The sequence below is a fragment of the Ictalurus punctatus genome, chromosome 1 (assembly GCF_001660625.3).
Source record: "Ictalurus punctatus breed USDA103 chromosome 1, Coco_2.0, whole genome shotgun sequence".
NCBI lineage: Eukaryota > Metazoa > Chordata > Actinopteri > Siluriformes > Ictaluridae > Ictalurus > Ictalurus punctatus.
Window position 1 is genome coordinate 13,064,080 of NC_030416.2, and position 24,988 is coordinate 13,089,067.

Sequence of the window (24,988 nt, forward strand, 5' to 3'; positions counted from 1 at the left end):
GAGAGAGAGAGAGAGAGAGAGAGAGAGAGAGAGAGAGAGAGAGAGAGAGGGAGAGAGAGAGAGAGAGAGAGAGAGAGAGAGAGAGAGAGAGAGAGAGAGAGAGGGAGAGAGGTACAGGTACAGGCTGAGAGATGTACAGGCTGAGAGAGAGAGAGGGAGAATGCCCAAGTGATATGGAACTTATCATTTCCCTCTTAGGTCCCAAAAGGATTGTGAAGGCAGAAAAGAACTGGATGGTTGTGCTGTAGAGTCACAACAATCTGGATTTGGGGCCATTTGAGCCCGGGAGTAGTCCAGAGATCCGGTTCCTGTTCTGCTTGAAAATGGCAGTCTGGGATTCACTTCAACCAAACTATGGAGTGTTCTACACCGTGTGTTGAAGCTATAAGCATTCTGCACCGCATGCCAAGTAATACGATCGAGTCAGCTTCCTGTTTGTACACTATATGGCCAAACGTATATGGACACATACAGTAGGTGTGACTGGTTATCCTGAGAACATACCATTCCAGATTTATTCCCCATTTGCACATATAATAACCTCCACTCTTCTAGGAAGGCTTTCCACTAGATTTTGGAGCATGACTGTGGGGATTTGCCCGTTCAGCTACAAGAGCATTGGTGAGGTCAGGCTTTGATGTCTGGTGAGAAGGCCTGGGATGCAGTCAGTGTTCCAATTCATTCCAAAGATGGTGTTCAATGGGGTTGAGGTCAGGGCTCTGTGAAGGTCATGCGAGTTCTTCCACTCCAACCTTGGCAAACTGTGTCTTCATGGAGCTCGCTTTGTGTACAGGAGCACCGTCTTGCTGGAACAAGTTTGGGCCTCTTCAATCCATTGAAGGGAAATTGTAATGCTACAGCATACAAAAGTATTCTGAACAATTCTGTGCTTCTAACTTTGTGGCAACGGTTTGGTGAAGACCCACATATGGTGGTGATGGTCAGTCTGTCCACAAACCTTTGGCCATATAGTATACTTCCTTGGTGCTGGGGAAAGAGTTGTTCATAGGCTTTCTTAGGACTGGAACTTTGTAACATGTTCAGCTTTGTGGTGCGAGTGCTTGTACGGTAAGCACTGCGAAAAATACATGTCTTGTGTTGGCCTGCGTGGATAAAAAAACAAAAAGCTCTTTGGTTGCACATATGCCACACTTCATTGCTAAAGTGTTGGTACCAAATGAAAATTAAAATCAGAAAAAGGATGAACATTGCAAGTTCTCCACATGTCCACCTGAGTTTTCTCTGGGTTTGCTGGTTTCCGCCCACTGTTCAAAAACCATGGCATTCTAAACATTGCCTTAGATGTTAATGTACGTGTATGTGGTGCCCTGGATTGGACTGGCGTCCCATTCCGGATGTATTGCCACCGTAATCCAACTATTCTCAGGATAGGCTCCAGATCCACAATGACCCTGACCAGGACAAAGTGTTTAGTGGAGATGAATGAACGATTTGACAGTGTTTGAGTGAACTGGGTTGTGACCACAGTTTCACAGGCATGGAACATAAGGTTAACTCGTCTTTTTCATATAAAAATGCAAAGTGAACATATTTCTCAAAGACTTAGCAAACTGGAAGCTGTATATAAAAGTTCACATCAATTTTGTCCAAAAGGACATGGATTTTGCTTGAAAGACCACCAAGGTATTAACTCCGCTCCTGATATGCAGTAAATCAGCCGAGCTATACGGTGCGTACAGTGATCCATGCCTTACTCATACATCAGATCTCGTTGGAGCTTGAACCTACCCAGCAAGTTACATTATCATTTCCAGCTGTTCCATGCTGGTAAAAATAGTTCTGCTTTATTAAGATGGAGAGTGGGGAGGCTGGGTGGGAACAGAAGCCAAAAGGAGCTTGAATGGTGTGTTTGCGTCCGTCTGCGGGAGAGCAGCTCTTGGGCCAGGCCCAAGGAGTGCTCTCCCATCCAGCAATGATGTGGGAAAGTTCAACACTGTTGGGAATGTCAGAGCCAAATTTAGGAAGTGCAGCAATTGATGCCCTTCATCGTTACACAAGAGGTTTGCTTTTCAGCATGGTAAAAATTGTTTAAGGAGTAGAAGCAACTAATTGGCTATTTGTATCCCTATGGTTTACTTTATTTAAATGGTTAATAGTAATGTTGATCCCAGCACAGCTGGGACAGGCACACCTCTAAGATTTATTAGTTGGAACATCAGAGGTATGGGTATTCCTGTCAAGAGATCTAAGGTTTTCATACATTTCAAATGTTTAAACTCTGATATAGTATTTTTACTGGAGACTCACCTACGTATTAAAGATCACCATAGGTTACACTGCCCTTGGGTGAGTCAAGTTTTCCACTCGAACTTTCATTCGAAGGCGGGGGGGGGGGGGTTCGTCCACTAACGTTATTGCTGATGTGAATGGTAGATATATTATAGTTGCTGGTACCCTAATGCAAAGACAGGTTTTGTTGGTAAATGTATATGCTCCAAACTTTGATGATGCTAATAGATTGTTGAGCAACCTCCCCTTTTTACACGGCCACCTGTTGATTTTTGGAGGGGGATTTAAACTGTGTTTTTGACCCAAACTTGGATCGGTCTCATCCCCGTACTCTGAATCAATCTGCTATGTCTAAAACATTTTCCGATTTTGTGTGTCAGAACGGTCTCGTTGATCCCTGGAGATCCCGTAACCCCTCTCTTAAGAAGTTTTCTTTCTTCTCCCAGGTGCATCATTCCTATTCGAGGATTGATTTTTTTATTTTATTTTATAGACAATACTCTTAATTCTTGTGTAGTTTCTTCAGACTATTTGGGTATTGTAATTTCTGACCATGCACCTCTACAATTAGATATTCAACTTTCTATTTATAAACGTTGCCCACCACTTTACAGATTTAACTCTCTTCTTTTGGCAGACAGTGAATTCTGTGAGTTCATTTCAACTTCTATCGATGACTTTCTTTTCTTCAATCAGAATGACTCCACCTCTTATTCATTGTTATGGGAGACACTTAAATCCTATATCAGAAGGCACATTATTTGTTACTCTGCTCTCTCTTATAAAAGGTGCACTGCTAGGCTTAATGAACTCACATCTGCAATCAGTAGCCTAGATCAAAAGATATGCATTGAACCCTTCTCTAGAACTTCTTAAAAAGCGTCTCGACTTACAGGCGGAATTTAATCTCATTTCGACTAAAGAGGCAGAATGCTTGTTGTTACGTACTCGTGGTTCATACTATGAACAGGGCGACAAGCCGAGTCGTTTACTGGCACATCAGCTACGGCGACAGGCCACTTCCCATCTCATACCTAGTATTAAAAACACTTATAATATTGTCACTACGGAGCCCATAGAAATTAATGCTACTTTTACATCATTTTTTGCTCTTCACTTTATAAATCCAATTTTCCTGCAGACAATACTAAATTGAATGCATTTCTTCAAAAACCTTTGTAACCCTGTTATTGATTCTAATACTGCCAAGCAACTGGACTCCCCACTCTCTCTTGAAGAAATTTAAAATTCAGTTAAAACTATGCAATCTAACAAAGCTCCTGGCCCGGACGGATCTCCAATTTTATTTTTTAAAACGATTATTGGAAAATTAGCTCCATTGCTATTATCTGTGTTCAACGAATGCTTGGACACAAGCCACCGACTCTGACACAAGCCACCATAGCTCTCCTTCTTAAGGAGGGTAAGGATCCAACCTCCTGTGGTTCTTATAGACCGCTGTCTCTGCTTAATGCAGATGTAAAGGTGTTGGCAAAAGTAATTGCATCTCGTTTAGAGAGCGTGCTCCCTTATATTATATCTGAAGAGCAAAACGGTTTTATAAAGGGACGTCAGTTGTTTTTCAATATCCGTACACTCTTTAATATAATTTATTCAAAGCATTCGGCTGAGCTTCCTGAGATTGTCATTTGTTTAGATGCTGAAAAAGCATTTGACAGGGTTGAGTGGAAGTATTTGTTCGCAGTTTTGAGGAAAATCTGATTCGGGGATAAATTTATTTCTTGGATTCGCCTCCTTTACTCATCCCCTAAAGCCAGGGTTCATATGAACTATATTTATTCTGATTATTTTGCTCTCGGCCGAGGGTGTCGCCAATTCTGTCCTTTATCCCCTCTGCTTTTTGCTGTCGCTATCGAGCCTCTGTCTATCGTATCCACTTGTTTAAAGGAATAGTTCGATATGGTGTCGAATAAAAATTGACGCTATATGCTGATGATTTGTTATTGTATGTAACCGATCCTATTGCCTCTATGCCTGCTGTCTTAGGTGTTCTGGAAACCTTCAGTTTTGTCTCGGGTTATAAGTTAAATTTGGAGAAAAGCGTCTGTTTTCCCGTCAATACTGCAGCACTTTCTCTCCAACAGTCAGATCGACCTTTTCGACCTTTTCAGTCAGGGTTTAAATACCTAGGTATCAACATGACACGTTCTTTATCTAATCTTATGTCAGATAATTTCACTCCCCTTATCTCAAAGGTTAAATCCAACATTCAAAGTTGGGGTAACCTCCCCCTTTCTCTAATTGATAGGATCAATGTTGTTAAAATGAATATATTACCAAAGTTTCTTTTCTTATTTCAGCTAGTTCCTCTTTTTCTGCCAAAACAATTCTTCGATTCATTGGAGAAAATAATTTGTTCTTTTATTTGGGGTGGGAAGCCTCCAAGGGTTCTTAAAACTTTATTGCAGATATGTAGACTTAGTGGAGGACATGCATTACCCAATGTTCAATTCTATTACTGGGCTGCGCACATCCATAAACTTTGCTACTGGGTTAAATCTCCTGGATCTTCTTGGTGTAAACTGGAACTATCATCTTGTAGGGATTCCTCTATACCTGCTTTACTTTCTTCCTCTCTACCTCCAAAACTCTCTCTATATACTGATAATCAAGTTGTCCTTTACACACTTAAGATTTGGTATCAATTTAGACAGCGCTTTAAATTTGTAGGTGCGTCCTTCTTTGGGTCCTTTAAGCAGCAACCACTTATTTCCTCCATCGTGTTTGGACTCTACATTTTCAGTGTGGTATGACAAGGGCATTAAACAATTAAAAAAAATCTGTATGCCGATGGTGTCTTTGATAGCTTTGCCAATCTGACATCTGTTTCGTTATTTTCCAATTCAAAGTTTTGTTTCCAGATGTTTTCCTAATTTCCCCTCTGCGCCTCCTGAACAGGCTTGGGAAAGCTTGTTTTCAAACAATCCATATCAGAGAGGAATGATTTCTAAGATTTATGATTTTATTCTGGCCTTAGGTAGTGAGTTGAGTACCAAAATTAAGAATGCGTGGGAAATGGAGTTAGGAGTACAAATGTGTGAAGAGTGTTGGGAACGTGCTATAGGTAGGATACAGACTACCACTTCTTGTGCTCGTCTTGGACTCATCCAGTTCAAAGTTTTACATAGGGCCTATTTGTCTAAGTTGAGACTTTCTGTAATATATCCAGAAGTGGAGGACAAGTGTGATATCGTGTGACATGGCTCTCCCTCTCATCTTGGCCACGTTTTTCTTTTGCCCTGGTCTCTATGGTTTTTGGACTGGTTTCTTTACTATCATGTCCACTATTCTCAGAGTAGATTTAAAACCTTGCCCATTGATTGCTATATTTGGGATTCCTGATGCCTCAGTTCCATTAAGCTCTGCACAAAAAGATATCATTTTCACATCCCTAATAGCAAGACGTTCCCCATTATTGCATTGGAAGTCTGCTAAATATCCATCCATCTCTCAGTGGCTAAAGGACGTGATGTTTTTTTTAAAACTCGAGAAAATAAAGTATACGATGAGGGGTTGTATTGACAAGGTTTTTTTGTATAAATGGCAACCCTTTTTCATTTTTTATGGCGTTACAGACATTTCCCACTTGAATTACTGTGCCTGTTACTGGATTTTTTAATTTTTTTATATATATATATATATATATATATATATATATATATATATATATATATATATATATATATATATATATATATATATATATATAAAATCAATCACACACACACACACATAGATATTGGTTGGCCATGATGAGCCGGGTGGGGTGGGGGGTTGTTTGATTGATTGTACTCTTTGATTTTGTTTTTCTTTTCTACACTTTGTCTGTGTGTATGTGTGTGTAAGTATAACGAAAAATGAGAATGCTATTGTTGCTATGTGACAGGAAGTATGTTTTCTTTATCAATAAAAATATTTTGGGGAAAAAAAAAGGAGTAGAAGCAAGATCTGACCATGTAAGCCACTTCAATCCTGTCCTTCTGTAATAAGGCTAATAACCGATCATTAAGGATAAGACAGCGCCATTATGGATAAAGAAGCATTGGAAAAACTTTGGAAGATGGGAGTTAAATTTTCCATCATTATCTCACACTCTAAGGTTATATTTAATGGGTTTACATATAAGAGACGCTATTTTTAGTCAAGTTCTAAACATGACACGTGTCCAAACCAAACAAGGACCACAGACACAAGCAGGAGGAGGAGGCCTGTGATAAATCTGTCAGCAAGAGCTCCTCCTGTCTCATCTACTGTCCAACGTCATCTCTCCTACACAAAACAGCTGTGTAAATTTCCACATCAGCTAACAAGGTACACGTCAAAGAGGGAAACTCGGATGAAGTATATGGTGACGACAAGTAGGTCATGTTCAAGCTGTATTTATTCCAGATGGGTCTGGTGCCAAAAACGTTTTATAGCAATCCTCATGTATCCTGTAGCAGGAGACAGGTCTTGCGATGATGCTTCTAGGTAGGAATGTTGATGGATGTACTGTCAGTCCCGCGATGAGGCTACGTAAATGTGTAAATTGAAATAAGACAGGATGAGTGTGGTTGACCCTGCTGTCAGGAGGAAGATGGAGGAAGATGGATGGCGTAGTGTGGTGCTGAAAAAAAGCCTTTCTCTCTGTGTTACCAAAAGGGAATACACTCGTACCACATATTCAGGACAGTATGGTTCATTTATTCATGTTCAGTAACCACGTTATCTTGGGCAGGGTGACGGGAAAACACACTGAATGAGCCATCAGTTTATCAGAGGGCATCATGCACACACATGCACACACATGCACACACCTAGAGGCAATTTATGTTTTGACAGGAAACTTTAAAACCTGGAGGAAGAAGCCCATGTGAACATAGCGAGAACATGCCGCAACAAAAAGTAACCCAAATTCAGGATTAAACCCAGGCCTCTGGATCCTCTGGAACCTGAATAACGTTTTATATAAACTGGATGGTTTCCAGACCAACATGACTATATGGTTTACCAAGTGTTATTTAAAAAATATATTTTCTCTATCGCACAGCACTGAACGGCGTGTCATTCGTAATAATGAGTTACCTAGAAAGATGAATGATTAAAGAAGTAGCTGACTGTGACAATGGAATCTTGTGGAGAGATAGATTCCAAATAAAAGCTCACAATAGGTGAGAAATACTGCTGTAGCAAAAAGAAGATCTTTTCAACCAGCTCAGTTGTGGAACATCTCTTCCTCCCAGACTTCCTGTGCACCTTCTGGTTATTCTGACAAACCGCAAGACACATTTTTCCTAACCCCAACACTTCACTGTAATCAAAACATCTTTTAGTACCCGTGGTTGAATAATTGGGCAGCAAGTAGCAGCTCTGAGCCACGAGCAGACTTTAAAAAGCCCTTGAACTTTGATGCTGTGCTCCTCATCACTTTCACTGTGATGATGGTTGACATTGAAATATGAGCACCTGACTACTTCGTTCAATTTACATTTGCGGGTGGAAAAGAGATAAGAGCAAAGATAAGAGCTGCGACTTGGCCTGTGGGCAGTAGCCATATATTCACCTTGGCAGTAATTACCACATACTGTTAATATTGACACAGCGGCACGAAGAAACCGAGGGAAAGATTATCTTATCTGTGCTGATCCACTTTGAAGACTGTGGAGAAATGTCAATCAATTCTAAGTGATCAAGCTCAAAACCGTTTCCCCATTTAAAAAAAAAAACTAAACAGCTAATCATGCTTTGAATCAAGCCTTATATAACATTCCATTTTGAATGTATGAAAGCATTAACATTAGGCTTCAAGCTTATCTTGAAATATTAGAATGACATGCGTTTTCTAAATCCCTGGTGTTTCTCAATGGCACATTTACCTGTTTTCGGGATCAGGGGTGGTCATAGCCCGCGTGACGTAGCACATTTTGAGCGGGATGTATCTGCAGTCTCCCTGCAGTGACAGCGAAGGCGGGCTGGGGGGCATTACACAATGGGGGCTACCGAGCCGAGGAGATTCAGGTGGAGGCGTCTCCCATCCAATCTCTGCCACTGGAGAACCTTTTTTCACATATGGCGTGGCTTCTCTCATGTACTTCACTGTGGGAAAAAAAAGAAAGAGAAAACAGCTGTGGTTAGTTCATATCTTACCTGGCATGACAAAGCACTGGTGTGACTTAAGAAAATCAAAGCTTAACACTACTGCGCTTAACATGTGAAGCATGCCTCGTTCTCACAGAGTTACATCCTGTTTCAAGGCAGTTATGTAACTCTCCATGTGCTTTTTATATATCTGTTTAGGTCACGTTCAGTTCAGAAGTTGAACAACAATAAAGGTATTTAGCAAGAGCCTGAGGAGAATAAAATGCATTAGTGAAATTAGTCAAATGGCTCAGATTGTTGAAAACTGGTGCCACTAACACTAAGGGTGGCATCCTAACCTCTAATGTCAAGATCACAGTTCCTGCCATCGTGCTTCATTTACTCCGTATGGATTTACTTTACTGTGAAGGACTGCACTCTGTAGAAGCCCCAAAAAGACCAAAGTCATGAATGGGCTACATAAGCATTAAAAAAAATATAACTGGAAAAAAAACAAAAAAACTAAAATGCTCAGCTCTTTGAGAGAGCGAGTGCTCCTGTTTGCAGATCATGACATTTTGGATTGGGTAGAAGACATTTCTGCAAATATATGAGGCGTCTTTATTACAGTCCTCGTCGAGTGCCTTGAAACGAGCAGCATTATTCGATGTGACGTCATTTCCACTGAAACACGAAGTCAGGGCGGGACATATCATGGCTCCTTGCCCCTTTTAAATAGCCAACAGTGTTTAGCATACCTCACAGCCAGGAAACTTACAAATGTTGGGGCGGGACACTTCAGATTCTAGCAAGCATTTGATTTTACAGAAAATGTGATGAGCAGCTGAAGTGCAAAGTGAGATCATCAATATTGTTGATCTGTATTGGTGGTAGAGAGAGACTGTACATTTTGAATGCATACGTCTTCTAAATGCGAATTGTGTCATTGTTTTGGAGCACACTATCATACAGATAACCTTAAGGCTAACAGATTTCTACTAAAAGTCACAAAACTTTTTTGCTTTTTGATTTCATGGGGATTTTAACCCTTAAACACGTATCTTGGGTCGTTAGCGACGCGGGACATCATCCACTACCCTCCCCCTCGTTATTTTGTTCATATTAGACTGCCACTTTCTTAGTATTCCTCAATCTATTTACCGTCAACATTATAACAAGAAAAAAAAATCGTCAAATATAATCTGTTTTCTAATTAATTTACTGTAAAAAGTTTATAGTGTCGCTACTGACCCGAGGTATGTAATAGCGCAAGTATATTTCTCTGCGCAACAATACTGAATCCCTCACGCCTCAATAAGTTCAATTCTCTTTTATTCCTCAAGGTGGGAATGTTTGGTAAACGATGATGATTTAATGCGTCAATCATAATCGCCACAGACAGAACCAGTTTCTAATCAAATATTACCGTAGCTTGACGGTGGATCTGATGATGAAGCTGTCAGCGAACAAAATATTGATTTTGAAGATTATGAACACATTAGTAGCCTATTGAGAGGAACGTATCGAATGATCCAGATCCTGAATATGAGCCAGATGCTGAATTTACCAAGGGAAGCGCAGAAGGTGCCACAATCTCATAATATTACTTGGTGATGTTTTTAGACATGAAAATTAAACATGATAAAAATGACTTTAATTACAAAAATATTAAAGTGTGTAATGATTTTCATTTTGTTATGGTGACCAAAATGATGGTCAGATGAACGGAATGAAAATGCTAAAATACCTTCACTATTTTAGCACGTGGATTATTAGTGTGTGTGTGTATATATATATATATATATATATATATATATATATATATATATATATATATATATATATATATATATATATATATATATATATATACACATACATACACACACACACACACACAGTTTAAATTACACACTAATAATTCACACGCTAAAATATAGTGCAAATATTTTTGCCTCTGTTTGATGAGAAATAAAATATCAAAATGTAATGAAATATGCTGTATTTTATTATTTTGTAATTGTTAATAAAATATTAGGACAGTTTTGTACTATTGGGGCAGTTTAGAGAATTGTCCGCCTTAGATATATACTCCGGGTCACTAATGACCCGAATATGTAATAATGATTGGCGAAACATTTATGCATTTAAGGGTTAACGAGGATAATGAGCATGGTGTAATTGGTACAAGCTAGAAAATTCCATGTTAATCAGCAACAGCTCACTGGTCAATGATAATGACACGCAAAACAATGTCATTCTTAATAGCTCTAGTCTGTATTAACCATCGACATCAGACTGAAATCCAAAGGGACCATTCGAACACCTGGATAAGTTTGGACATGCCTTCTCATGCTGGGTACAATTGAAAAAAGGAAAGAGAGAACTTAAATGATAAAAGCAAGCAATTTTTGTTGATTTCATGCAAACTTTAGAAAATAATTTACTCAGTTCTAATTTAGATTAATTAATGTTTTCTGGATTCCACAGCACTCATATGAGCACGAGCACTTTATATACACAGTCATTTGACTTTAGAGTCAATATGAATTGTTGACACAATTATGTTAAGCAAACACCGTTCCTCACTGCTACAAAATGGACTTAGTGACATGAGTTTACATATACCAAACTCATTCAGGGGAAATTAACAAGAACTGACAGCTGCTAATGTGCCCCAATGAGTGATTAAACAGGGTTCTCAGCACACATGAGGCAATGGAACTTTTATGCGACACAGTATGAGTATTTCTCACATGGCCAAACAGCGTGACTGCATATGCAAACGCTCAATGTATTCCTCATTCAGATTTTATCTGTATATATATTTAAAAAAAACAACAAAAAAAAACACTGAAGCAACATCTCAGATTAAAATAGTGTATATAGCATCTTAGACATGGGTAATGCTAGTTATGAATATTAGCTGGATGTGTGGAAATCTAATGACTCAATTCAATTTCAACATATCTACAAATCGTATATGTATCTTAGTCCACCTCGATTTAGTTTCATAACCTATTATATTTTTCGTTCGTTAATTTTTCCGATGCATTTAAAAAAAAGTTAACAACAACAAAAAAAACAACAAATATAACAAATATAATACATGCCCTAAAAGTGATAATAGACCAAATAAAATTATTTAACACAGATCATCACGGTCACTTTTTTTTTTTTTTTCCCTCAAATGGTGCTCTACTAGGCATTTAGCGCACGGCCATTATAACAATCCCCAATAAACGAAACTACCTGTGTGAATTATTACAGTTTCGCCAATTGAGAAATTACTGTGGGTAACACAAGTCTGAAACATTAAAGTTTAATATAAAACCTAGTGCTAATATTTGCTTTGTCTGTGGTGGTGTAGAATTAGAAGCTAATTAATATTTATTGCTTTTGACTGCTCAACCTTTTGATTAATTTCAAATGTAAATGCAATTTCTAATTGAATTCGACCTTTTTAATTAGAAAAGTAAACACTATAGACACTTGGCTGTTTCCATTAAAAAAAAAAAAAAACATTTGCACATAAGCCTTGCTAAAAGTCATTAATGCAGAATTGTTCATGATCAAATAATCAATTATTTATCCCATTCCCTATTAATTTTCCTCTAGTTAACAAGAAATGCTCAAGCTGCACACTCAGTGCTCAGAATGAAACATACAGAGACATGGAACTGTGTTTCAAATAGGAAGTGAAGGCTAAAATTGTGTGCTTTTAGCTTGCACTTAAACCAGAACTGTCAGAAACCCCAGGCCACAGCAGCGCTGCTGGAAGTGAGAACATCGTCAACACACTCACTAATGTATTCCACGCAGAACTCTGGACTGTACCATTAGCAAAGTAGATGCAGGTCTAACATCTGTTCAGAGGTTTGGGTTTTTTTTTTTTTTTTTTTTTTTTTTTTTTAAATGGTCAACTAAATGATTTTGTTGCTCTGAATTTTAAAAAAAAATTATTTTATTTTAACTAGAAGCACTGGGTAGGAGGGACATGCAACAGCATAAGCACACAAACAGAACTGGTTTTCTCTGATAGTAGCTTTAAACAGTTCTAACATTTTAACCAGTAGAGATATATATATATATATACACAGTTGAAACTTCAACACTTCCACAATACGTCATCAGGGAAATAAAGCACAGTCCCTTGCAGACTTTGTGTTAAAGACATCGTCTCACTATGATCTGCAGGATTAATAGCTATGACTGTTGGCTAGGGTGGCACTGCGACTTAGTGGTTAACATGTTTGCCTCACACCTCAAGGGTTGGGGGTTTGATTGCTACCACCGCCCTGTGTGTCTTCAGAATTTGCATGTTCTCCCTGTGCTTCGGGGGTTTCCTCCAAAGACATATGCTGTAGGCTGATTGGCATTTCCAAATTGTCTGTGGTGTGTGAATGTGTGTGAGATTGTGCGATGGGCTGGCCCCCCTGTCCAGGGTGTCCCCCGCCTCATGCCCCGAGTATGCTTTGTAAAGTAAAGCATAATCATACGTTTGCCTATGGAAATGAGCCAATGACATATTTTCAGTACAATGTCCTGATGCGACGCACTGGCATCCGGATCCCTGACCATGATAAAGTGATTATTAAAGATGAATTCATGAATGGTGTGCAAAGAAATGTACATTAATATAAGCTAGGGATGTAAAAGAATACAAATACAATATCTGGAATGAACAGTTAATATCTTCTAAATACAACTAGGAGGCGCACTATTAGGTTTTATTGATTCATTGTTTTGTTGTGGGGTTGTACACAGGAAAATGTGGCGGTCCTTAGTAACTGCCTGTTCAGGGTCACTGTGGCTACTACTTCATTTATATTTTGGAAAACAGGACCAACCGAATTCTTTTGAAAAGTTCATGGGGAATTACAAACAAAAAGATTACCAAATATGCGAGCGTGATTAAAAACACTCCTGTGCATATGTCATGAGTGATAAGAGGATGAGGAACTGTCCCGAGCCAGAAGTCTTCTGGTTTAGGCCATGGCCACTTTGGGTTTATATCCAAATACAGATAAAGTCATTGCATTACAGCATCAGCATAGTGGAAAATCAAGAGGGAGAATCTAGCCTTTTTTTCTTAAACAACATACAGAATCTTGGTACTTCAAATAAAATTGCTATGAACCAGCAACTGCAAGAAAGCTTAATAGCTTCAGCAGCAGAGGCTGAGGGTTTACAAAATAAAACATTTCTCTGCCTGCATCCATCAACGTCAGTGTGAGCAGTATAGAAGTATGATTTCTGGGTTTTTAGGTGGGTAGAGTAAATGTGAATGTGAACTGGGAAGCCTCATTCACAGTTTTGTCACCACTGTATCACTTGTCAGACTGTGACAATAAAATAAATGTTAAACCGTGCTTGCCGTTGCTGCACAACATTCACATATAAACCAATAAAATGAATCCTTTAGGACAGGATTCCATTTTTCAACGTCAGTGTGCTTTCAGTAAGTGAATCTAGTCTTTAACATTGAAAAGAAACCAGTTATTGTTTCATGCTGTCTTTGTAAATGATTTTAACAGCAGTCACATCACAGCTTTGTACACATCATTTTTTAATCATTGTGTGCACATTAGTGCACATTTATTTTCCCTTCAGGACAAGAACCAAGCCTTCACTTTCAGAACTCTTCACCTGTTAATTATTTATCTATTGTATCCTGCACTGTCTGTTGGAAAGTAGAAGAAAGAGCAGGGGTCATCAACTGGCAGAGCTCGGCTCAGATACAGACACAGCAAAGCATGGGAGCAGATCAAACCGAGCACTTGAAAATTACAGCGACAGAGCCGACCAACATGTAAAAATAAGTGGCTATAGTTCAGCAAGTCAATTTTTTTTTTTAAAACACAAACCATCGTGGCTTCTGTAGCAGCCAATCACAAGGAGTACAGTATGTAAATCATTTACCCGAGATCAGCTTACCAAGAAAGTGAATTTTCAGACATTTATTTTAATCACCCCGATTAGTGAAGTAAGGTGCGAAAAACAGGATGTTTAAAGATGACTGAACAGAGAAGCGTGTGACTGTGCCTCAAGTTCAAAACAGATGCCTCATCTGTTCAGAGTTAATGGTGCTAGTCTAAAGCGGTAACCTAAAGTGCCACTATGAAGCAAAACATAACCACATCAATATAGCCTTGTAAACTCACTAATGGTTAAGCATTAAACGTTCATTGTTGTAACCATTCAGTTATGTTAGGTTGCTTATCCGGAATTTATGTATGCCTTGAAAGTCACGCCACCATCCAAAGCCAATCCTTGTTCTCTTCCGACTCCAAGCCTCCTCTCCGTAGTCCTGACTTTGCCTTATGCAATTTACTTGATCCTTCACTGTCCATTTGCAGATGATTGACACCGATCATCTAACAGCAAAACAGCTCTGACATTCACACACACGCAAAATATTTTGCTGGCAATCACATACAGACCGAATGAAACCCAAGCCGACATATCCTCCAGCTTTATCAGGCTGTAGTTGTTGCCAGTGCGTCATACTTTATCACTACTATTATTACAGAACATGTGCCAGGAGTTTCAGCATGCATCCCTATTTCATTGTTCCAGTGTCTGTGGAATGTTTTTACTCCATGCCAGAAATGAATGTTTACTTAAACACCAGTGTATTCGTGCCCAAAAACTATCGGCATGCCCAAATTCTTCTATTTTCCTGAAAGAATTCCTGGACTGTGGTCCTATTAACTTCAGTATAATTATTTATTAGACAATAAAAGAGCACTGTGGCTGAACACGCACTGAATTCATTAGCCATCAGGTGTACACGGTTTATAACCAGCACTTTGTGTTCCGTTCGTTACTGGTCCTAGTCATTACAGTTGATTTGATTTGTGGAGAATGGCAGGCTTTGTCTGCGCAGGAAGAAAAGGCGCTCATCAAAGCTCCGAGTGGAAAACGCTAATTTGACATATAGTCTCTTTGGATGCAGAGTATCTCTGAGTAACAATAGACTTCTTGTGTGAGCCCTAATTGAAGACTATGGCTCTTTCTCTACTGCAGAGACAAATCAGCAAGAGTGGGCTTGTGTATATGGTACAAAAATAATAGAGCGAGAGAGAGAGAGAGAGAGAGAGAGAGAGAGAGAGAGAGAGAGAGAGAAACTTTCGGGGTGGGTAAAAACACCAAAATCAATGTGCAAACATTGCTAACAGAAAACAACTCTCTCGTTTAAACAACCAGATCCTTTGGGTGCAATTATTCTCCTATGGAGCACACTATGGGAAAAATGTCTGCAACTGATGTTTTTGTAGTTCTTCTGCATCCACATGATCGATTTGTCACTTTGCTTGTAATCATATAACATTTGGCCTTACATATGACAATGGACCATAATGAGTAGCATTTTTCTATTAAAAAGGGCATTTTCAAATGCCTTGTTAGAGCCATAGAAGGGTTTGGTGTAGTTTTAATATTTTAATATTTATAATTTTATGCAAGTTCATCTTATTTATTAATTAGATGATTTTCTTATCAAATCAAAACACAGAAAATGTTATTTTCTAGAAATAGAATAAATGCCAGGGTATTATTTGTGTAACATCACATATCTAATTCGAATAACAGGTTTTTGACTGTATTCACCGTAGTCATAGTGGAATTATGCTTTATTTCGAAACTCGTTGTATATAGTTCTTATTTATTATTATAACTATAATTATTATTAGATTTAGTTTGCTTTGTGACGTTCGGAAAGTAAAGATTTTTATGTATATAAGTTCGCGGTGTCGTGCGTCCACTGCGAGCAACCACCTTAAGGAAACTGTGAAGTTAGAAGTAGATTAAGGCTGCCGTTACAGGCCTATTTCTTACACGAACATTTTAAATACATGATATAACACGCCATGAAATTCAGTGAGTGTATATTTTGTTACTCTTAAATTGTGAAAATATATATATTCTTGATAGTCAATTGATTAATAATAAAATATATATTTTTAAGAACACTGAACACTCATTTTTAATTGAGAGCTTTAGGCCACTTTTAACAAAACAAACTACAACTAAAAACAAAAAGACTAAAACTCTAACATCTCTAGATTAAAACTCATTCCAGCATCTATACCATCTTGCCAAAACATTACTCCATCCATAAAAATGATTGACGTCTACCTAAAAATACATAGAAATACCTAGCTCAATCAAGTAACCGACATTATGCCAACATGCACTTCATTTACGTAGGCAGTTGTCATTTATGCATTTATTCGACCTGGAAGCGTTGTATTTTATCTTTACCATTTAACGAAGCGGAAATTGTCTCCATACAAACTGACTTAATGGAATTCAAGTACATTAAAACATGCTTACCGTGGTGTGCTTTGACCATGAGTCACACGAGCTAGCAGTTCTTGTACAGGTTGCCTTCATAACCAAAGATTTTACTTACTTCACAGATTAAAAAAAAGAAAAAAAAAGTTTGGATTAGATAAGACAGAGTCCACAAAGCTTTATGAAAGTGAAAATCAAATTGTGTGTTAAAATTAGAACAGTGCCTCCATTGTGGGTTTGAACGGATTTGGTTGTGTAAAAGATACATGCCTTCTTATTTCTACTTAAGTTTAAAATCTCTCTTCTACATGTCCATCTCTTGTTTTGAGGTGGAACACGGATTGTGTAATAAGGTTCAAATTTAAGTATTCGGTTTCATTTAGACAAGCAGAGAAATCAGAAATTTTCCTTCAAGCTTAAGCATCAACAAACAAGCTGCATTTAGAATTCTTATCTGTTCTAGGCATGGACATACACATGCCTATCCTTACATGCAGTGTGCGTTTGAACACGTACATCCGAATAAGTCAAATATGAAAGTAAATCTGTTCTGATCTGATCACCATGGCAACTAAGCAAATTCCAAAAAAAGAAAAGAAAAAAGGGAAGATTAATCCTCAGGTCATTTGTGTATGTTCCCTGAAGTATGCTTTCTCAACCGCACGCTCCCTGATGAATCACTCAGGACCAGACAGAAACACACAGTCAACGCATCTGGTCATCATATTGTGACTAAACAATGAGCAGGACACATCTGTTTTCACTGAACCACAAGGGAAAGACCAGGTGCAGAACAACGCTGTTTTCTACACACCGTTACAGAGCTCAAGGCCAACAGCGGTCAACACGTAACAATATGGAAGAATGACTGACAGTGTGGAAATGATTAACACATGGTTTCTGCACGGCTTTCGCACTGAACGCTGAAACGTGCCCGTAAAAAATAAATAAATAAATAAATAAAAGTAGGACAACATTTATGAAAGTTTGAAAGCTTTAACACGGCTTTAAAAAAAAGTCAGATAAGGATATCTTATTACACTGTTTTACAATCCAAATCCACTCCTCTCTAAAACACACAGAGTAGCAAGAGATACACATCGTCTCATTTCACTGTGAATAGAGTGCAAACAATATCATCTGAATTGCGTCTAATCTAATACAATCTAATTGCACCTTTTCATGCAAGATAGTTTTATCCTGCGCGTGTTGTTGAATGTTGTGGCTAAATCTAAGCAAAACACAAATCAGTTTCCTTTAATGTTCTCAATTGCAAAATCTCATTTAATTGAGCTCAAACCAAGTGCCCCAGAGTTCATTGACCCAATGCTCCTGACACGCCAACCATAATTCAACACACACGCAACTGAGGAGTCGGTTCACCTGCAATATCACAGCAAGGGTTGTTCCAAAATGCTGGATGAACTGCATTACATTAAAGCTCCAATATAATTCCCACGGAGCTCCCACTCAGGCTGCATCCTGTCTTACTTTAAACACACATGAGCCGTGAAATAAAGGGATGCAGGACGGGACGTAGTTGTACCTGGCTCAGCTGTTAGTAACTGGAACAAATGAGGATTCCTGTGGACACAAACGTGGACACACCTCTGTGCTAGAGCACTTATGAGACTATCAACTATCAAATTCATGCAAACAAAAACTAACATGGCCACTTGGGATAAGGCTGCACAAGATCTCATTCATTATTCATGTATTGTGATATTGCAGCTGGTTGGTATATGAATAAAGCAGCTCTAAAATGATGTATTGGTCTAGATAAATAGTATTCCAGAGGAGTGCTGATGTGGGTGATCTGATACAGCGTTCAGCCTCTAAAAAAAAAAAAAAAAGTTTAAGGTGCAAACAATATAAAACAATCCTTAAGTATTCCCATCAGCTTTTCAGCATTGTTCTGAATACCGTTATGCAGCCTAATAAATATAGCGGAAATAAGTGCAGCCTTAGAAGCAGCCCAAATGACTGAATTCATTAGAAATAAAAGTTCGACTCCCTTGAGTGTCCCTCCTACCTTCCAGTGTGACCACACGGCCGGCTCTCTTTAAGCTCTGCACAGCCTCATCGTGCGTGGCGTCGCGCAGGTTCACGCCGTTCACCGACAGGATCGCGTCTCCCACGTAAAGCGCGTGCGTCTGGTCGGCGGCTAGCCCCTTGAAGATCTTGCTGATGAGAATCGGCATCTTGTTCTCCTTCCCTCCTTTGATGCTGATGCCCAGGCCGCCCACGTCCTGCTTCATGACCTTTACGCACCGCTTCCTGTTGGCGATAGCCTCAGGCACGCGCTCGGGTGAATCTGTCCCAGCAGTCCTCGCACCAGTCTCGGGACTTTCAGGACTCGCACGCGAGCCGTCAGTTACGCCGTTCATGTCGCCGCTTCCGGCCGCGTCCTCGCAGCTAAGCGCGAGCGCGTCGTCACTCAGCTCAGCCAGCACTCGGTGCCATCGCTCCCGCACCAGCACTTCCAAAAATCCACTTTTCTGCACGCGCATGCCGGAAGCCGCCGACGCTACCGCCATCTTTGGAGCATATCTGATGATAAAGCCACGGCGCTGTTGGAGTTTTCACGCACGCGGGACTTTGTCCTCGCACCAAACTCACGAGCGCTTTCGGAAAGTTCCAGCGCGCCTCTGGTGCATACTTGCTGGAGCGTTTCTCCACTCCGACACACTCACCATATCCGTGTTGGGTGGAGCAGCTTTTTGTTTTTTATGGGATGTGTCCTATGGGCCTGAGCGAGCTGTGGGAGCGCGCGAGGCATGTACGGGTCCCTCTCCGGAAATGTAAATACGTGAATGCGGTACCTTAAATGAAAACATTTTTTTTTCCAGCAGTGACGGACGATTCACGACGGAGTCGGTTCTTTGTATACGACTCTCATGAGAGTCGAGTGAGTCGATTCGGAAACATGAACGAACCTAGTTATGGCACTTGTGCTTTTTTTTTTGTTTTTGTTTGTTGATACACTTTATGGCATGTGGTCTATGTATATAAGTCATTAATAGCGTTGGATGAGGAGTGTGAGCTGGGAATGTGAGATGCCTTTATCAATTGTTTTTCTACAGCTACAGGAATGCAAGTTGACTTAAGACAGGACATGAAACTGAAAGTCAGGGCTGACACTGTATTCTACACTTTGTGGCTCTCGGAGCTGTGAAATAAAAGTCAAATCGAGTAAAAAACAGTTTCAATCACTTAAACGACCATTTAAAGCATGGATCTGTAAAGTGAGTAAAACCCATATACCGTATAGTGTATAAACTAAGCGCACCTGCGTTTCTCCACTGAAAACTTTACATAGATCTCGTTAGGGATTTCATTATAACTGCAAAAGCTCCAGCAACTCTGTCCTAAAACGCTGTTTAAAGGCAGGCTCATGTATGGTAAAGTAATAGGAGTGGAGAACAGTGCAGGCCTACAAACTATTCACAGGACTATTTGGACTTTACTTGATAACTGTTTTGAAGACTTTAGACCTTTACTCCACAGTTTTGAATCATTCATGAACCTTGTGTTTTCATAGTTTGTGTTAACTGCAAGAGGAGGCACTTTTGATTTAAACTTAAGTGATAGGATACTTTTAGGCAGGAAATTAACTTGTAGTCTTCTGCTTCACATGGTTGCTGCTGTAGGTCAATTTGATGAATAAATTGTAAATATAATATTTTGTTTTGTTGGCTTATCTAAGAACAATGTTATTACTAATATTTGTGTAGGCTTACTTTTTCCACCACTATAAAGCACAATGAGCCTGAACAACTATTTGCTTAACACTTTAATTTTAGTGCATGGTTTCCATTGAGAAACTTAAGGATGCATACTCCTAGTTTTAAATAAACAAAACAAGCTTTACGCATCCTTTGCTGTTTTAACTACAGGGATATAACACACTTTGTCAGTGGCTTTATATATTTCCCTATGGGTGTGACACTTTCCTGCAACCATCACGGCTGGAAAATGTAAACCATACACTGCTGGAACATATAAGGTAAGTTTATAGTAATTACAAAATGTACTAATGTATCAACTATATAACTGTGTAAGCATTTCACATTGCTATTTTAAAAAAAAATAGTTAACCTAATATGCTGACTAAAATATAGTCACAAATTACTTCCACGTGATGTAACGTTTGACAAAGTGAATAAACACAATAGAGTTTTAGTGCCATCTAGTGTGTAGTGTGAGCTCCTGATAGCTCTGACATGCCAAATGTCAAATAAATGCAGTGAAATTATTATTAAATTTTAGTCACATATAGTACATTTCACATTCTTTTGGTTTATACTTATAGAATAAGCATTTGAATATAGCCTCTTCAGTGTGAATATTGATTTAAACATTTGCACTGCAATTTGTTGCTTTTCTCTATCTGTTTTAGATACAGTGCCGCTAGAAAGTTTACAATACTCTTTACAATTGTTTTGTATTTCTGCATATATATATATATATATATATATATATATATATATATATATATATATATATATATATATATATATATATATATTTTTTTTTTTTTTTTTACCTGAAATGTGATCAGATCTTCAGCTATGTTCTAAAACTTAACTTGATAAATAGCCCACAGTTAAATAAATTACCCGAAATACATTCTAGTTTTTACATTTATTTATTGAGCAAAATTATCCAACATTAAATATATTTTGTTGGGGAAAGTATGTGAACCTCTTTTAGTATGGCTTAATTTAAAGGGGTAATTGAAGATAAGTGGATGAGTAATCAGGTAAGAGCATAAACTTGGGTCTTCACTACCACCACACAGGTTTAGGATAGTGTGCCATGCCTCGATAAAAAGAGATTCCTGAGGACCTGAGAAAAAGAGTTCGCAATGCTCACCAGGCTGGAAAAGGTTACAACCCATTTCTAAAGAGTTTGGCCTGTACCAATCTACTGTGAGGCAGATGATGTACAAATGGAGGAAATTCAGCACCACTGTTACTCTTCCAAGGAGTGGCCATCCAGCAAAATGCACTCCAAGGCTACAGCAAATAGTATTACAGGAAACCAAACGAACCCCACGATAACATCTAAGGACCTACAGGCCACTCTTGCATTGAGTAATGACAATGTTCATGAGTCCACCGTCAGGCAAACAGTGAACAAGAACGGTGTGCATGGCAGGGTAGCACAAAGGAAGCCACTACTCTCTAAAAAGAACATTGCTGCCCTTCTGAAGTTTGCTCAAGTCCACATGGATAAGCCAGAAGTCTATTGGAAAAATGTTCCGTGGACAGATAAATCGAAAACGGAACTCTTTGGTTTAAATGAAAAAATCTTGTGTTTGACAAATTCTAAATGCTGCATTCCAGTGTAAGAACCTCATCCCAGCCATGAAGCATGGGGGTGGCATTATCACAGTTTGTGGCTGCTTTTTCTACTTCGGGTCCAGGACAGCTTGCCATTACTAATGGACCTATGAATTCTGGATTGTACCATCAAATTCTACAGGAGAGTGTCAGAGTATCTGTCTGTGAACTGAAGCCTAACCATAAGTGGTTTCATGCAATAAGACAATGACTCTAAGCACACAAGTAAGTCTACAAAGAAATGGTTAAATATAACATTTTGTCCAGAAATGAATCCAAAAGAAATGTTGTGGAAGGACCTAAAAAGAGCATTTCATGCAAGGAAGCTCACCAACATCACTGAGCTGAAGCAGTTTTGTAAGGATGGATGGGCCAAAATTCCCCCAACCCATTGTGCAGTGTTGAGCACCAGTTACAGGAAACGTTTCATTGAAGTTATTGCTGCTCAATGGGGGTCATGCCAGTTATTGAACACACAGGTTCACATCCTTTTTTTTCACAAAGATATTTGAGTTTGCAACATTTGCTCAACAACTGTAAAAACTATCATGTTTTTGCACAATTCGTTTAATTGGGTTCACTTTATCTAGTTTCAGGACTGAAGATCTGATCACATTTTAGGTGAAATTTATGCAGAAATACAGAAAATTGTAAAGGGTTCACAAAATTTCTAGCAGCACTGTACATATTATCCTGCAACAATAGGTTTAAAAATAATGTTAGCATTGTTATTTTGACATCTAATGGTAAAAATGAATGTCAGTTGTTGCACAAGAACAAACACTAATCCTTCCATATTATATTCCTTTAATATGCAAATGATGTCTCATGAACACTAATCATCTTTTCTAAGCTATTCAAAGCTCACAATCCGTGAACTGTTGATTTAATTAATTGTACCTATTGCATTTTGTTATATAAAATATACAGTTGTGCCCAAAAGTTTGCGTACTCCTTGCAGAATCTCCTAAATCATAATACTGTTAACAAAATACGAGGGATGTTTCACACAAAATCCCATGTTTTTTTTATTTAGTTCTGTCCTGAATAAGCTATTTCACACAACAGTTGTTTACATATCGTCCACAAGACAAGATAATAGCTGAATTTATAAAACTTAACTTGTTCAAAAGTTTACATACCCTTGATTCTTAATACTCTATGTTGTTACCTGGATGATCAACAACTGTGTTTATGTTTTGTGAGAGTTATTCACAAAACGTGTTTGTTTTGTGAGAGTCCCTTGTTTGTCCTGAGCAGTTAAACTGCCCAGTGTTCTTCAGATAAATTCTCCAGGTCCTGCACATTCTTTGCTTTTCCAGCATATCCTGTGTATTTGACCCCTTTCCAACAATGACTATATGATGTTGAGATCCATCTTTTTACACTGAGTACAACTGAGGGACTCGTACACGACTATTACATAAGGTACAAACATTTACTGATGCTCAAGAAGGTAAAACAATACATTAAGAGCCAGAGGGATGTAAACTTTTGAACAGGATGACTAAATTGTTATTTTGTTTAAAGAATCTTTTTTTAAAAATCTTTTTTTTTTTTTTCATTTAGTACCGCGCTTCAGATGCTAAATAAAATAGTTACATGTCTCCCAGAAGACAAAATAACAATTTACACTTATCATCCTGTTCAAAAGTTTACACCCTGCTGGCTCTTAATGTATCGTGTGCCTTATTTTGATGTATTAAGATTTAGCAGATTCTGCAAGGGGTATATATAAAAATATAAAAATTACACACACACACACACACACACACACACATTGATTGTACTCTGTTGGATGTGGTTTGAGATTGGAAATTGAGAAGTTTTGTTTCATTTCCCATCTCCCAGTGAGAGTTAATTTGCTGCTGAAACACTGGTTTCTGCACACAGCATGTTGTCCAGGGTTAACATTTGATGGTATGGCTACGTGGGCCATAATACAGAGTCTGCTTGCTCTGTGCTAGGCCTCTGCAATACATCATGAAAATTGTTACAGCCATGCCATATGCATAATTGGGCATGCATACACACACACACACATATATATATATATATATATATATATATATATATATATATCTCACATGTATAGCTAGATAGATGTATTCTATATATTTATATTTTGGACAGTTTTTTTCTTCTTCATTATTTAATCTGTCCTGCAGGGCATGTTTTGATTTTAACCTGCTATTCTATATAAAATTCTGCACTTTGATCTAACCGCATGCTGCTCCATTGTTCTGGAAAGCATCTAAGAGGGAGAACCGAGGAACTAATGCAGCGTTGATGCCAGTGCATTTCATCTGAAGTTAATCAATCATACAAACCTCTGCCCATATGTTAATTCCTAACAGCAGTGCTGAAGTTTATAGATTTGATTAATGACTGTTGCATTCGGTTGTGATGTGAGAATGAGGCAGGACTGCTGGCAGAAAGTTCTCTTTTCTCATGTTGATTGTAGTCTTAAATGGAAAAAACATGTCTTTTTAAGACATTATGTTTTTGTAAAAGTAGACACCCCCCCCCCCCCCCCTCCAAAAAAAAAATTCTGAAATAGGCATGTCTCAGGAAAATGGTCATTGTTCAAACACTTAATAATCAACACAACATTAGTGCATTACAGTATATTTCTTTAAACAATGCCTCCAATAAAAAAAAAAATGCCACATAGACCACAAACTAGGGCAAATACAAAACTGTAAATAATTTCAGTTTGGTTGCTACCAATAACCTTTTATTAACATAGACTCTTTATGCAGTGTTTTGATTTGTAATGATTTTTCCCCCTTATATCTTTTACAGATTTGTACAGTTGTAAATAGGAAGCTTGCATATGATGCAATATGTTGGTGAAAATGTTGGAGAAATTTAGAATTCATTTATAAATTAATAATAAATGGACAGCACAGTGGTGCAGAACATATTCCCTCCATGTCCGTGTGGTTTTCCTCAGAAAAACATGCCAGTAGGTGGAATGGATACTTTCATTTGCCCTTATGTGTTAAAGAGTAATG

At 38.4% G+C, this 24,988-nt stretch overlaps 1 protein-coding gene across 1 annotated transcript in view; it reads right to left on the reverse strand.

Moving 5' to 3' along the window:
* sntb1 (syntrophin, basic 1) overlaps window positions 1-19,467 on the reverse strand; it is a 32,705-nt gene extending 13,238 nt beyond the window's left edge. The window contains exons 1-2 of the mRNA XM_017471109.3: window positions 18,659-19,467; window positions 8,127-8,346 (exon numbers count right to left, since the gene is read on the reverse strand). Of these exons, the coding sequence (XP_017326598.1) occupies window positions 8,127-8,346; window positions 18,659-19,163 (725 nt within the window). The 5' untranslated portion in view covers window positions 19,164-19,467. The remainder of the gene's footprint in view (window positions 1-8,126; window positions 8,347-18,658) is intronic.
* Between the last annotated feature and the right edge of the window lie 5,521 nt (window positions 19,468-24,988).